This window comes from Pipra filicauda, unplaced genomic scaffold (genome assembly GCF_003945595.2).
Source record: "Pipra filicauda isolate LSUMZ 115617 unplaced genomic scaffold, ASM394559v2 scaffold272_size1030459_pilon, whole genome shotgun sequence".
Classification (NCBI taxonomy): Eukaryota; Metazoa; Chordata; class Aves; order Passeriformes; family Pipridae; genus Pipra; species Pipra filicauda.
This window is the reverse complement of record NW_024104390.1, coordinates 231,570-247,009: the sequence shown is the minus strand read 5'-3', so window position 1 is coordinate 247,009 and position 15,440 is coordinate 231,570. Positions and strand designations below refer to the sequence as shown.

At 53.5% G+C, this 15,440-nt stretch overlaps 2 protein-coding genes across 7 annotated transcripts in view; one reads left to right on the top strand and one right to left on the bottom strand.

Moving 5' to 3' along the window:
- AIFM3 (apoptosis inducing factor mitochondria associated 3) overlaps nucleotides 1-9,320 on the bottom strand; it is a 55,224-nt gene extending 45,904 nt beyond the window's left edge. For 3 of the 6 annotated variants that reach the window (XM_039382496.1, XM_039382500.1, XM_039382503.1), the window contains exon 1: nucleotides 9,211-9,319. The gene's annotated coding sequence lies outside the window, so the exon portion shown is untranslated. Of the gene's footprint in view, nucleotides 1-9,210 lie in introns of all 6 variants that reach the window. The other 3 variants (XM_027730209.2, XM_027730212.2, XM_039382501.1) reach the window with 2 other exon arrangements.
- A 232-nt stretch (nucleotides 9,321-9,552) lies between these two features.
- The window catches only part of POLE (DNA polymerase epsilon, catalytic subunit), a 31,200-nt gene continuing 25,312 nt past the window's right edge, over nucleotides 9,553-15,440 (top strand). Inside the window, exons 1-12 of the mRNA XM_027730225.2 lie at nucleotides 9,553-9,780; nucleotides 10,242-10,322; nucleotides 10,403-10,447; nucleotides 10,594-10,686; nucleotides 11,206-11,360; nucleotides 11,987-12,128; nucleotides 12,419-12,499; nucleotides 12,742-12,849; nucleotides 13,255-13,365; nucleotides 13,639-13,724; nucleotides 14,445-14,564; nucleotides 15,243-15,375. Of these exons, the coding sequence (XP_027586026.2) occupies nucleotides 9,553-9,780; nucleotides 10,242-10,322; nucleotides 10,403-10,447; nucleotides 10,594-10,686; nucleotides 11,206-11,360; nucleotides 11,987-12,128; nucleotides 12,419-12,499; nucleotides 12,742-12,849; nucleotides 13,255-13,365; nucleotides 13,639-13,724; nucleotides 14,445-14,564; nucleotides 15,243-15,375 (1,383 nt within the window). The remainder of the gene's footprint in view (nucleotides 9,781-10,241; nucleotides 10,323-10,402; nucleotides 10,448-10,593; nucleotides 10,687-11,205; nucleotides 11,361-11,986; nucleotides 12,129-12,418; nucleotides 12,500-12,741; nucleotides 12,850-13,254; nucleotides 13,366-13,638; nucleotides 13,725-14,444; nucleotides 14,565-15,242; nucleotides 15,376-15,440) is intronic.

The window sequence follows — 15,440 nt, the reverse complement described above, 5'->3', positions numbered from 1 at the left end:
GGCTTGGCTTAGAAGGGACCTTAAAGCTCATCTCATTCCACTCCCCTGCCATGGGCAGGGACACCTTCCACTAGACCAGGTTGCTCCAAGCCCCGTGCAACCTGGCCTTGAACACTTCCAGGGATGGGGCAGCCACAGCTTCTCTAGACAACTTGTGCCAGTGCCTGACGACCCTCACAGGGGAGAATGTTTTCCTAATATCTAATCTACCCTCCTTCAGTTTAAAGCCATTCCCCTTTGTCCGGGTGGGATCACTGTTCCCTGAAACAGGGACAAACAAACTTGGAGAACACACTGGCGGAGGGACACGACACGCAACACAAGGACCCAAATCCGGTTTTCCCCCGCGACCCATTTTTTTCGCTGCTTTGACTTTCTGGGCAGTTGCTGCATCTCAGGAAAGTTGCGGACACGCGACGCTTCCGCACCGCCTCCCCCCGGCTCCGCCGGCAGCTCCGGCTGCAGAGGAGCCCCCGGGCCCGCCGCGCTCCTCGGTACCCCCGGCACCCCCGCTCCTGAGGGAGCAGCGGCGGCCCCTACTGCCCACTCCCTCCGGCCGGAGATGCGGTGAGGTCCTGGGCAGCGGTCTTGCACCGGGAACCCCACTCCCCTCACATCTTCCCTGGAACGGGTCTCCGCCACCCCCGCACCTACCTGGGTAGCCGCCGCTGTGCCGGCGCGGCGGGCGGAGCGCGGCCGGTGCCGGGGCGGGGCGGGGGGAGACACGCCCCCGCCGCGGGAGCGGAGCGGGAGGTCCCCGCCGGCCCTGCCCGTTCCCGGGACGCGCGTGGCGCGGGGTACTCCGGGGCCTCGGGCACTCCGGGACAGTTCGGCTCTGCTGGGTCCCGCGGGGTCGCCGCTGCCGGGGCTGTTCCTGCCCTCCTGAAATACCCCGTCCCAGCCCTTCCCAGGTGTCACTTGGTTTACATTTTCCTTATGGATACACACGTCTCTGCTCCCCCCTCGGAGATCTACGCCCCCACCCTCCCCCTGGCACGTTTCTGTTCTCCCAGAAAACTCTTTCCCTGCCCATCACGTCTGGCAGTGTCAGCATCTCCCTGCGCCTTTTCGTCTCACATGCCCCAAATCTGTCCTTTATTTTCACTCAGTGACTTTTGAGACCACACTGGGTACAGAGGAATTTTTTTTCTCCGCCGGATAATTTGTCTCAGATCGTTGCTGTCTTACGCCCTGATTATATATACAACTCCCTGAGGTTTTGCAGGGGCAGTTCACTGCTCTTCAGTGTCCAACTTCAGTTCCCTGCTCCAAATGGGAGCAGGAACAAGAGGCTTAACTGGGCTGTTCAGCTGCAGTTCTCACTGTTGTTAAAAAAAACTACCCATGGATGGAGCGTTCCAGCATGGAAGCTCCAGGGAGCCACATCCCTCCACAGCCTTGGGAGAAGAACTGTGGGTCCTCATGGAGCTGCCTCAATTTTAAGGCAGGAGAAATGATCCCAGGTCCACTGTCTGCAGGCCACCGAGCAGGAGGAACCCTGCATGTGGTGCTGCGTCTGGCTGGGACATGGTGCAGAGCTCATCCCACAGGGTGCAGGGACCCCTAGCAGACCCATCACCTCCATTTCCCTACATGGCATGCAGGACTTTTGACCTGTGGTGTGGAAAACTGCTCCTATGCAGCTGCCAAGCAAACAGCAAGGATTGAGCCTTGGAAGGAGACAGTAAATGGCTTTGCAGGGAATTATCATGACAGCAAGCCATGGGTGGCAATGCTCTAAGCTGAAGGAGAGTAGATTTAGATTGGATACTGGCAAGAAATTCTTGGCTGGTGAGGCCCTGGCACAGGTTGCCCAGCGAAGCTGTGGCTGCCCCATTCCTAGAAGTGTTCAAGGCCAGGTTGCACAGGGCTTGGAGCAACCTGGTCTAGTGGAAGGTGTCTCTGCCCATGGCAGGGGAGTGGAACAGATGAGCTTTAAGGTCCCTTCCAAGCCAAACCAGCCTGTGACTCTATGCTCAGCTGGCACTACAAGTGTACCTTGTGGGGCCGAGCATCTCACTACAGGGGGACAATGAGACACCAGCAGCACTGTGGGGCTGTGCTGCCCTGGGAACGGTGGGAGATGCAGCTCTATCTGCAGTGGGGTGACTGGGCAGGGACCCAGAGGGATGAATGGCTGGCAGTCCTCCCTTCCCCATAAACCCAACAGAGCTGCTGGGTAGTTCGTGCCTACAGCAGCACTGAGATAGTGGAAGGTGTCCCTGCCCATGGCAGGAGGGTAGAATGAATTGATCTTTAAGGTCCCTTCCAAGCCAAACCATTCTGGGATTCTGTGATTTCCTCTGCTACTGAAGGGCAGTCACGTTTACCAGCACCTAAATCCCGACCTTTCAATGCCAAATCCACAGTGCATAGCAGCAATAAGCCCTCTGAACCACCCAGTCTCAGCCCTGCCCTGCTTGGCTGATTCAGATGCCAGCCATGGACAACCACTGTCACATCTGGTGAGAAGCTGCTGGAACAAGAGACCTTGGTTTGCAATCCAGGGCTGATGCCTCAGACCTGTTTGCTCCCCTGAGGGAGGGTCTGCTGCTACAGAGCTGCCTACAAAGGCTTGTTCTCATGTACAAGCCACAGTAAGACACAGACGTTGAGGCGAACCCATCATCAAAACTTGCCCTCGTTTCCCTCCAGCCTAGTATACCCAAAATGACGAACATTCACTCAAGGAGCAAACAAGTAACCTGACCCCCGCAGCAGCCAGGTGGCAGAACCATGAAAAATGGCAAAGAGAAACAGGTCCCTGCATCTTCAGGGAAAGTCTGACTCAACAGCAGCCACTCCACATTCAGAAGAAAGGCAGCAGGATATTTTTAAATTCCATTCTTCACCGCCACAAAGTCAGTTCCTTTTCGGACCATGAGAATGCTTTCATTGATCCCAATCTCCTGCTGCTGGACACACCAGTCAGGGCAGGACAGTCTGCTGTGGTGTCCAGGATCTACAGAGATTTTTTTTTTTTTTTTTTGGGTCAAGCTCAGGCGAAAGTCAGACTTTCCTAAGCAGAGATAGCAACTTCTGGAAGCTCAAAGGAGCTTCTGGGGAGTGCTGAGTGACACAGTCTCCACCACATGCTCCATGGATTTGTGGGTTGGGACGAGGCCTCTGCCTTACTCTGTACCACCTCACATCATACGATGGGGGGTGGCAGGGGGAGAGGAAAGGGCGGAGGGAGGTGGGTGTCCCTTCTGGTCAGGCAGTAATGAAGTGATTAGTTGGGGTAATGTCGAGTTCTGCACGTCGAGCACTTGCGTGTGAATTGTTCACCTCTCTTGTACACTCTGTTATTAATATTGCTGCTATTACAGTTTGTTTGGCGGTTCTCGCGGGGCCGCCCCTCGGGTCCCGCGCGGTTCTCGCGGGGCCACCCCCGGTCCCCTCCCCCCCAGCAGGAAAGGAGAGTGGGAGCTTCGCCGGCGTGGCCTTGTGCCCTCGTGAGAAAGGAGAGAGAGAGAAGAGTGGAAGCCTCGGAGTACACAGAGGTTTGCCGGTCTGGTTTGGGGGGGGTGAGGAGGGTGCCAGGCAGGCTGTGGGGGTCCTCGGACTGGAGGGTGGTCAGGTAAGTAGTGCGTGGGAAGATATGAGGAGACACAGTGGGGGAGGTCAAGATCAGGGTGGATAATAGTTTCCTCTGAGGCTTGGAGATCTTGGTCGGGCTGGGGCCTGGAGAGGTCTTCGAGCCCTAGATGGGTACGGTGGCCAGAACAGTTTCACTCGTTTGTCTGTTTTTGGTTCACCCGTGGCTACTACCCAGGTTTGGTATGTCCTGGACTTATTTGTTACATCCTGAAAGGTTGGTCAGGACAAAGGGCTGATCCTGGGTGCTTCCCTGGGATGAATATAGACAGATGGCAGAAAGCTAGGTAGTGTAAGACTTGACCTAATCGTTTTTAATAGTAGGAATGCAGCCTGTATACCCCTACGTGGTTGCAAGCTATGCTGGCGATGGTACATGCCTTCGGTAGGGTCGCCCATGCCAGACCCAGGTCAAAACTGTAGGGTTGGATACAATAAATCTGTGGGCAGGATGAGCTCATTAGCCTTCTGGCAGTCATCCTAGGAGAAGGACAACTCTAATCCCAAACCCGGGCAGGTGGAGCTCGTTTAGCCCTGTAAGGCCATCCATCTAAGAGAAGGTCACTCTAATCAAACCTACGTCCTGTGGACCTCACTGCCACCGTCCAAGCTCGCTTGGCCCTGGCAGATGAACCTCAGGATTAAAGGGTGGGTTCAGTTCCGCGCATACTGCATCTCACCTAAAAAATCCATTGCGCAGGCTTGAAGGCTTTACCCACATGCAAAAAGTCCTGTAGCGACGGGCAAGGGTCGAAACGGCAGGTGAAAGATGCACTGGGAGCCGCAGACCCAACCCTGCATGCAGGCGGTTCAGGATATTGGTCATTTGAGACTGACCGGAGATGACAGTCTCTTGAGGCAGCACCCTGAACGACCAAGCAGCCTTTCCAAGGACAGCACTGCTTGCTCCACTCAGAGAGGGGCCTAGAAAAGGTGGCCTAAACAAAGCTCATCTCCACCTTCACCCGGTTGGTTAACCGCAGGCCAACGGGCATCTTCCTCCAATGCGGTCGCACAAAGATCAAAAGACAAAGGCACACACCTGCCTCCAAAGGTGTACCTAAATTAACTCTAGCATGTTGGAACATCAGAACCATGCTCGATTCTGCGGACAGCGGACACCCTGAGCGTCGGTCTGCCCTAATTGCCCATGAGCTGGCTCGTCTCAACATCGACATTGCCGCTCTCAGTGAAGTCCGCCTTCATGAAGAAGGCAGCCTCAGAGAACATGGTGCCGGTTACACACTCTTTTGGTCAGGCAAGCCCAGAACCGAAAAACACCTCTCAGGAGTCGGCTTCATGATCAAAAACTCCATTGTTCCTAAACTCGAAAATCTGCCGACAGGTCACTCTGACCGCATTATCTCCCTACGCCTTCCACTAAACAACAAGCAACATGTTGTCATCTTTAGTATATATACCCCAACTCTCCAAGCTGACCCTGCTGAAAAAGATAAATTTTACACTGACCTGCGCCTCCTTACCCAAAAGGTTCCTGCAGACGATAAGATCATTATCCTTGGTGATTTCAACGCCAGAGTAGGCAAGAATTTTGAAGCCTGGAAAGGAGTATTAGGCAAGCATGGTGTTGGAAACTGCAATGATAATGGTCGACTTCTGCTAGAATTCTGTGCAGAGCAACAGCTCACCATCACTAATACTATCTTTCAGCAGAAAGATAGTCTGAAGACAACCTGGATGCACCCCCGTTCTAAGTATTGGCACCTCATTGATTATGTCCTGGTGCGACGGAGAGATGTCTGCGATGTCCATCATACCCGCGTAATGCCCAGCGCAGAATGCCAAACAGACCATCGGCTGGTGCACTGTAAACTCAATTTCAAGATCAAATTCAAACCAAAAAGGGGCAGCATCCCAAGGAGAAGACTCCAAGTTAACAATCTCCATTCAGCCACAGTAAGAGACAGTTTCCAGGCAAACCTTCAAACTAGGCTCGAAAACATTCCCACAGTTTCTGCAGATTCCTCTCCTGAAACAATCTGGCACCATATCAAAAACAGCATCCTGCAATCCTCCGAAGAATTCTTAGGGTTCTCCCTCAAGAAGAACAAGGACTGGTTTGATGAAAACAACCAAGAAATCCAAGACTTGTTGAGGAAGAAGAGAACCGCCCACCAAGCACACCTTGCACTGCCATCCTGTCACGCAAGAAAAACAGCCTTTCGTCTTGCGTGCAGCAAACTCCAACAGAAACTCCGTGACATCCAGAACAAATGGTGGATCGATCTAGCTGAAAAAGCTCAATTATGCGCAGATACAGGTGATCATAAAGGCTTCTATGAGGCCCTGAAAACAGCATACGGGCCTACATACCAGGTACAAAGCCCCCTACTCAGTGCTGATGGCCAAACACTTCTGACAGATAAAACCTCCATTCTGAATCGATGGTCTGAACACTTTCAGACTCTCTTCAGTACCAGCCGCGTAGTCCAAGACTCAGCAATTCAGTCCATCACACAACAACCAGTAAAGTATGAATTGGATACCGCCCCCACTTTAGGAGAAACCCTCAAGGCCATACAGCAGGTGAAAATCGGCAAGGCAGCTGGGATTGATGGAATTCCACCTGAAATCTGGAAACATGGGGGCCTTGCACTCCACACCAAATTTCATGAGTTCGTGGTGCGCTGTTGGGAACTCGGCGAACTACCATCTGACCTTCGTGATGCAGTCATCATCACCTTGTATAAGAAGAAAGGAATTAAATCTGACTGCTCAAACTATCGTGGCATTACTCTGCTCTCCGTTGCTGGCAAAATCCTGGCAAGAATACTCCTGAACAGACTAATACCCGCTATAGCAGAAGGTATCCTTCCTGAAAGTCAGTGTGGTTTCAGAGCCAACAGGAGCACCACAGACATGGTATTTGTCCTCAGACAACTGCAAGAGAAGTGTAGGGAACAGAACAAAGGTCTCTATGTAACCTTTGTCGACCTCACCAAGGCTTTTGACACTGTGAGCAGAAAAGGTCTGTGGCAGATTTTGGAACGTTTAGGTTGTCCCCCCAAGTTCCTTAAAATGATCATCTCACTCCATGAGGATCAGCACGGCCAAGTCAGATATGGCAACACACTTTCTGAGCCCTTTTTAATTAAGAATGGTGTGAAACAAGGCTGCGTTCTCGCTCCTACCCTATTCACCGTCTTCTTTAGCATGATGCTCCAAAGGGCCACGGCAGACCTCGATGATCAGGACGGTATCTACATTCGATACTGTACTGATGGAAGTCTATTCAATCTAAGGCGTCTGAAGGCCCACACCAAGACCTTAAACCATCTTGTCCGGGAGCTGCTTTATGCCGATGACGCCGCCCTTGTTGCCCACACAGAAGCAGCCCTGCAGCGTTTAACATCCTGCTTTGCAGAGGCTGCTGAGCTCTTTGGACTGGAAGTCAGCTTAAAGAAGACAGAGGTCCTCCATCAACCAGCACCTCAGGAAGTCCCCCATCATCCTCACATCACCATTGGCCAATCAGAGCTCAGATCAGTCCAACAGTTTAATTACCTCGGTAGCCTCATCTCCTCAGATGGCAAGATCGACGGAGAGATAGACAACAGATTAGCAAAGGCATATAGTGCTTTTGGAAAACTCCATAAAAGAGTATGGCGTAATAAACACTTGAAGAAAAGCACCAAGATCAGTGTTTACAGAGCCATAGTGTTGTCTACTCTCTTATATGGCTCCGAATCATGGGTCATCTACCGCCACCACCTGCGTCTCTTAGAACGCTTCCATCAACGCTGCCTCCGCACAATCCTAAACATCCACTGGTCAGACTATGTGACCAACACATCTGTTCTAGAGCAAGCAGCAGTCACAAGTATTGAGGCCATGTTGATGAGAACACAGCTGCGATGGGCAGGGCATGTCTCAAGGATGAAGGACCACCGCCTCCCTAAGATCTTGCTTTACGGTGAACTTGCCACTGGCTGCCACATGAGAGGAGCCCCAAAGAAAAGATACAAGGACTCCCTGAAACAACATCTCAGCCTCGGCCATATTGATCACCACAACTGGTCTACTCTGGCCTCCAATCGGGAGGCCTGGAGACACACCATCTATAACGCAGCTGTCTCCTTTGAGAACACACGCAGGATCACCCTCAAGGAAAAAAGGCAACGCAGAAAGAACCGTATATTGCAGAATACACCATCTAAGGAGTCTTTCTGCTGTGCCTTTTGCAATCGGATATGTCTGTCACGTATTGGCCTCATAAGCCACCAGCGTGCCTGTAGCAAATGTGGACAGAGCCTTCCCAAATCTTCGTTCGCGAAGCCTAGCCATGATGATTACAGTTTGTTTAGCATTTCATTGCTATTTCCAGTACATTTTTCTTATGCCTACCCATGAGCTTTACCTTTTGTGCCTCCAGTTCACCTCTCCATCCCACTGCAGGGGGGAGGGTGAAGGAGGGGTGGGAGTGAGCAAAGGGCGCTTTGTTTGGAGTATTTCAGTGGGAACACTAAATTGGGGAATACCATCGCTAAAGCACAGCACTGTGGAATCAGGCTATGAGTGTGTCTCTGCTCCTTATGGCTGAGGATCCTCAGTGCAACCAGGATGTATTATTAAAAGGAGGATGAGAACACAGGTGGAGTGGTGCATCACTCATTTCATGACAAGGACACAGAGCTGACCAGCAAGTGACAAAGGAGGCAGTGAAGGGGACACACTAATCCATGGGCTACCCAGAAACCCCACTGGGGCTGGCCCGCCCAGGAGGATCAGCCTGGGCTTTGCCACTGCTGAATGTGCGAACTGGGGGGACTCGGACACAGGGAGGGGTGGGGGAATGGACCCACAGGGATGAGAAGGGGAACGAGGAGGAATAAAACAGGGGGCATAAACCTGGGCCAGTTTGGGCAAGCCCTGTCCATGGTCACCACAGAACTTTTATATTTCTTATTAAATGTTTTATTGACTATTTCTTTGTGTCATGCCACTCTGACCCAGGTGTGTGCTTCAAGGACCCAGTGCCAGCTAGTGATGGGGCCTGTGTGCGCACCAGGGGATTTGGGGTCACCTGCTGGAGAGAGTGGGGTCCCAGTGCAGCCACTGGCGTGACTGAAGGGTCTTTAACTTCCAGCCATGGTGTGGGAATGGTGTCCCTAAAACTAGCTACTGGGGGCAGGAGAGCAGTGTGAGGGAATGAGGGGCTCTGTGCAGCTGGAGCTGAACTGTGTCACTGCCTATGTGTCTGGTGGGTTAGAGAGTATCCTTTGCAACCACGGGTGGGGGCGTGTGTGTCTGTGCACTCACCAGCAAAATTCCAGCTGGGCTAGCTGGTGAGGCAAGGCCTGTGGGCTGGGGCTGAGGGCCGAGGTCCAGGCAGGGCTGCTGGGGGGACACTGGGCTCATGTGGGTGCTTGGGGGGCCCAAGAGTGTGTGTGTGCTTGTGAACCCCGGGTGTCTCTCCCGTCTCTGCCAGCCTAGAGGAGGAGGGGAGGGGGCTGGGGTGTGATGAGGCTCCTGTGCAGGATGCTGATGACAGCAGCGCGTTGCAGGAGGCCGTCTGTGTGTCCTGCGCCTGTGAGTCCTGTGTCTGTGTCCTGCGTCCGTGCCCACGCGCGTTTCTCTGGGACCTGTGCTCACCTTCGATGCTGTCTGAGTCCCCAGCGGGGAAAGCAGCAGCCATGTCCTCGGCCCGGGCAGAACCCGGCTCCAGCGGCCGGACGGGGAGTGCCGCTGGGTGGACCCCTCTCTCCCGTTCCCGTTCTCCAGGAAACCTGCAGCCGGAAGCGGCCGCGGCCGCCGCTCCCCCCTCCCGGAGTTGTGACGGGGGCGGGGCGCGGACAGGAGCCCCCCGCCATTGGTGGGATTTGTCCGCGGGGAGGCGGGGCCTCGTTCTGATTGGTGCTCTGGCCGCAGGGCGGGGCTTTCGCTCTGGCGGGATCGCGGCGCAGCGCGGGAAATCCTTTCCTGGCGCCGCTCGCGATGGGGTTCCGCGGCGGCGAGCCCGCGGCAGCGCAGTGGGGGCGGCGGGCGGGCAGGCTCCAGGAGCCGGCGGATGGCACGGGGTCCGGTCGGGACGATGCCCCCGCGCTGTCCGCGATCAAGCGCCTGGAGCGGGCGCAGCGCACGGACCGGCTAGACGCGCTGTTCGGCTTCGAGCGGCCCGCGGAGCCCGGCGAGCGGACTGGCTGGCTCATCAACATGCACCCGGTACGGGCCGGCAGGGCGGGGGGCGAGCAGGCAGCAGATGGGGAACGGAGGGGTCCTGTGGGAAGACCCCCGGTAGGGCCTAGGGAGGGATTTCCCACAGAGAGACCCTAGGCGTACCAGGAATGGGGGTCCCACGGAGATACCACCGGTGGGGCTGGGGGACAGGGGTCCCATGGGGAGGGCACCGATACGGCCCGTGGTATGGGGAGGTGTCCCGCGGAGATACCCCACATAGGGCGTGGGGGAGACAGTCTCCCGGGAGACCCCCGGTCGGACCGGGAGAGCAGGTTCCCACAGGAGACCCCAGCCCTACACGGCGGGAGGGGTTTCCATGGCTATACCGGCCCTCCCATGGTTCCCTGGCCCTACCAGGAGGGAGGCTCCAGGGTGGGAGGGTCCCGTAGTGGCGTCTCGGGCGAGTCTCATGGAGGGACTCGTTGGGTCTTGGTGCCTGTGGGCAGACGGAGGTGCTGGATGAGGACCGGCGGTCCGTGAGTGCGGTGGATTACTACTTCATCCAGGAGGACGGGAGCCGCTTCAAGGTGGGTCCACGGGTGGGGAGGGTTGGAGTGTGGGGTCCCAGTAGGGAACCTGCTGCCATCAGCCATCTGCTCTCTCCTAGGTGGCCCTGCCCTATAAGCCTTATTTCTACATTGCCACTCAGAAGGTGAGGAGGGGACCCTGGCAGAGATGAGATCCCCAGGGAAGAAGACAGCATCCTGGGGAGCTCGAGACCTCCTGGGCAGCCTGCTTTGGGATGGTCTCCTCCCAAGAGACAGAGACACGCTGCTCAGCTCCAGGGTTTCTTGACAGGGCTGCGAGCGGGAAGTGTCCTCCTTCCTCTCCAAGAAGTTCCAAGGGAAGATTGCAAAGCTGGAGACTGTCCCCAAAGAGGACTTGGACTTGGTCTGTATCCCTCTGTGCTCTTAATCAGTGGGGTTTTTTGGACCTTGCACAGCTCTAGTGATGTAGGAAGGGATGAGTAAAGAAGGAAAGCAGCATGCTTGACTTCAGTCTCCTGGTGCTGCTGTGGTGTCTCAGAAATGTGTTTGTTATGGCTAATTGCTTATCAGTGATTATGTTTCTGAAGCATATCAGCTGTTTCACAGTGTGTTCAGCACATTACTTGTAGGAATTAAAGTGGTTGGAGGAAGAAGGATAGTGTGGGAGGGGGATGCCTGCTTGATCCACTCTTCCTTCTTCCCTGGGTGAATCTCACTCTCAGATGCCTGCATCAGTGGGACTGGCTGGGCCCTTGCTCTGCTGCTCTTGACATGCCCACCAGAGTCTCTTCTTGGTGCTTTATTCTCCCACCCATCAGCACCTCTTTTTTGGCCAGTTCTTCCACCTGCATCAGTCTCGTTGGCCTTCCCTCATTTGTCACGGTTCCCCTCCCTGAACTGCCATTCTCTTGCTGCTTCGCAGCCAAACCACTTGGTGGGCCTGAAGAGGAACTACATCAAGCTATCCTTCAACACGGTGGAGGACCTGGTGAAGGTGCGGAAGGAGATTTCTCCTGCAGTGAGGAAAAACAGGGAGCGGGACCAGGCGAGCGATGTTTACACAGCCATGTTGTCAAGGTGGGAGCTCCCTGTAGGGAAGTCAGTCAGTCAGTCCCTCATGTTAATAATTCATAGAATCATGGAGTGGGATCTTTAAAGGCCATCTAGTCCAATCCACTTGCAATGAGCAGGGACACCTTCCATTATCCCAGATTGCTCCAAGCCCTATCCAGACTGGTCTTAAGTACTTCCAGGGATGGGGCAGCCACAGTTTCTCTGGGCAACCGTTGCCAGGGCCTCACCACCCGCTTAATAATTAGACTCCCTTGATTATTTCCCAGCTTTCCTCAGAGGTGTTGTCCTGCCTGGGTCTGGCCCTGGCTGTGCCTCTTTGCCACCCATCTCCAGGCTGGATCTTCCAGCTCCATGCTGCACATCCCAAAGGCTACCTCTGGGATGGCATGGCATAGCATGGCATGTGGTGGTATCTATGCCTGTACCTCAAATAGTTTGCTTGTTCCCTGTGAAAGGATCCTGAAAGGCACTGGGCAACCTTATTTCTAGTTGTAACTAAAAGGGAAAAAATCCAGCATTTTCTGTTTCTCTCCTATCCCTGACTCCTGCTGCTGGTGTCACCAGTGACAGTGGCTGTCCCTGGGAGACAGGCCCTCTAGTAAGGCGGCTGCTTCCCTCTGCTCTTGCAGTGCTCTGAGTGGAGGCAGTCTAAGCATGGATGAGGAAGGAGCCTCTAGAAAAATTGCCAACCAAATGGACAACATTGTGGATATGCGAGAGTACGACGTGCCCTACCACATTCGCCTCTCCATCGACCTGAAGATCCATGTGGTGAGTAGGGAAGAGCTTTGCTCCTGAAGCACAGAAAGTTTTTTTTCTCTCCAAGACCTTCACAAAGGTATCTGTAATGATGATTCCATGTGTAGAGCCTAGTCCTGTGCTGCTGGGTTTCTTCTTAGTTAATGACACACGGAAAAGATAATTGATTGATGCACAGCCACAGTTTGAGCCTTTCTTCTGGGCTGCATGTGATTCCTGCAGTTCTGTCCCCAGCAGCTGAACAGAGTGCCACAGGGATCTGGCCCTCTAGTAAGGCACTGCCTGCCCTCCTGTCTCCACAGGCTCACTGGTACAATGTGCGATACCGGGGCAACACCTACCCCCCTGAAATCACCCGCCGAGATGACCTCGTGGAGCGGCCGGTGAGCACTGGGTGGGCAGGGGTCCTTCTGTCCAGGTATGTCCACCCAAGGGACTGGTTTCTGACATGCTGCTGCTGTCACACAATGGTGGCAGGGGGAAAGCTGTGTTTCCGGGCTTGGGTAATGATTTTTGGGTTGATAAAGCACTAAAATGATTAGAGGGGAGGTTCTGGTTCACTTGCACTGGGCTTTAACTTCAAGTCAGCTCTGGAATATTTTCTAATGAATTTGGTTCTGCCCAGGATCCTGTTGTTCTTGCCTTTGACATTGAAACAACCAAACTCCCTTTGAAGTTTCCTGATGCAGAGACGGACCAGATCATGATGATCTCGTATATGATTGATGGGCAGGTAAGGCTAGCAGGGTGGTTTCCTCAGGTGATTTCAGGCTCCAGCAGCGAAACCAGGCAACAGCCCAGCATTCCCCTTCAGCCCTACTGGCTCCAGGCTTGCCACGCTGCCAGCTGCATGGTGAGGCTCTGGAAATGGAATTAAAGTCTGGGTGATGCACATGATCCTGAGTTTTGTGACACCCAGCTCAGGTTGCTATTGTTTCTCTGAGGGAGAGAAACAAAGCTGTTGTCCCATGTTGCCTCTCCATGGTCTCCCTTTCTGATGGCCAATGGATGACTCCGAAACAATTGTTCCCCCTTGACAGAAGCTCTGGTTTTTGAGAGGAAAATGTCCCATTGTTTGGACAGCATTTTTGGGTTGCCTGTGAGCCCAGTCCTCACTGCCTCCTTGTCACCTTCTCAGGGCTACCTGATCACAAACAGGGAGATTGTCTCAGAGGACATTGAAGACTTTGAGTTTACTCCCAAGCCAGAGTATGAGGGTCCATTTTGTGTCTTTAATGAACCAGATGAGGTAAGTCAGTTCCGCTCAGTAGAGTTTTACCTGCCTGGGGTTCTTGTTGGCCAAAGAGAGCTCATTCCCTGGTAGACTGCCTCGCTGAGAAATGCAGTGAGTCTGGTAGGGCTGGCCAGGCTTTCAAGTCTTGGGGCATAAAAGTAAGAATGGTCAAGTTTGGGCTAGGTGCAGAGGAGAGGGGAAGGGTGGAGTAAACTGTATGGTATCAACCGCCTCTCCATGGAGGAGATGAAATTCCTTAAAATACATATCTTTTCTGTTTCGTCCCAGGCTCATTTAATCCAGAGGTGGTTTGAACATGTCCAGGAGACCAAACCCACCATCATCGTCACATACAACGGAGACTTCTTTGACTGGTAAGACCAGGAATGACAACTAAGCTGGCAAGGTGTCACCTGAGCTGGAGAGCAGGGTCAGGTTCCATCCTCGACATCCTTCCATAGCTCAGACAGTGGGGAATCCATGTGGAATGGCCACTTTGTGCACCTCACCAAATCCTCACCAATCCGTTGCTTGGCAGTAGGACTTAATGAAGAGTCCCATCCATCTGCCTGAGCTGCTTTAAACCCTTGGCAATGTGGGATTGTTGGTGTGTGGATGAGCCCAGTCATGGGAGAGCAGGAAGAGGGTCAAAAGAGACCTGGAGGATACTGGGAGAGGGGTGCAGGTAAGCCTTGGGAAGCAGGGGAGAGGAACCACATGCTTCCACCTCCAGGAGCAGGATATGAGCAAGCAGCTTTGCCTCTTGGGTCACACTGCAATTCTGTTATAGAGCCACAGACTGGTTTGGGTTGGAAGGGACCTTAAAGATCATCTAGTTCCAACCCTGTTGCCATGAGCAGAAACACCATCCACTAGACCAGTTTGCTCTAAGCCCTGTCCAGTCTGGCCTTGGACACTTCCAGGGATGATGTGTCCCCATGTCCTGCAGGAAGTTTTCCCCATGGCAAGATACACAGATAAATCACAAGAAAAATTCTTTAGGCAGTTTGTAACAAAGTGGTTATGGAACCATTGTTGGAGATGCAGGAAAATGGCTGTTCTGCTCCTTTTCTTCACACTGCCTCTTTCCCCAGGCCCTTTGTGGAAGCAAGAGCAGCAGTTCATGGAATGAACATGTATCAGGAAATTGGGTTTCAGAAGGACAGCCAGGGAGAGTACAAGGCATCCCAGTGCATCCACATGGACTGTCTGAGGTACTGAATGCTGCCACTGTACAATATAGCTGCGTCTTTATCTCTTGGGTTTATGGTTGTATTTGAATACTGTTCTCATTCTGTCTGTTGGAAGCTTTTGTGAACCTTCTTCATCTGTGTGATAATCCATTTCTGTGATGTCTTCTTCCCCTTGGCACGCTGCCTCGCACAGGAGCTGCCGAGTCTTCCCCTGAAGGGCTCCCAGGGCTGGCTCATGCCCTGCAGCCTCAAGTGTTTGATGGATGATTTGGGGACGTCAGAGAAAGGGCAGGTTAAGATCAGGCCATTGGAGCAGGGAAGGGACTGTAGCCTCACCCACCAGCCTCCTGGCACAGCCAGAAGAGGAAATGACACATGGGAAAGAGCAGTCTGGGCTCTGGAGCATATCTGGATGTCCTTGCAGTCCTGCCTGGTCTTCTTCGGCGGAGAAATGCTTATCTTAAAGCCACTGAGGGAGGAGCTGGAAGGTGGAAATTCTGAGCATTGGGGATGGGATGGACAGTGGGGTTTGTCCTGGTTGGGATAGCTAAAGTTGGACAGTCTTGTACCCCACTGTGCCTGGGGACTGGGCTGTCCTCAGTGAGAGATCCCCGTGGCAATCCACATCCTCTTCACAATCCTAAGCCTGTTTTTAAGGTTTTTCTCTGCACAAAATGATATTTTTGTGATTCTATCCAGGTGGGTGAAGAGAGACAGTTACCTCCCAGTAGGAAGTCACAACCTGAAAGCAGCAGCTAAAGCAAAACTGGGTTACGATCCAGTAGAGCTGGACCCTGAGGAGATGTGCCGGATGGCTACAGAAGAGCCTCAGGTAATCCCTCCTTGTGCTCTATGGGAAAGCAGCCTAAAGGAGCTGCAGTATAACTGAATCTGAAA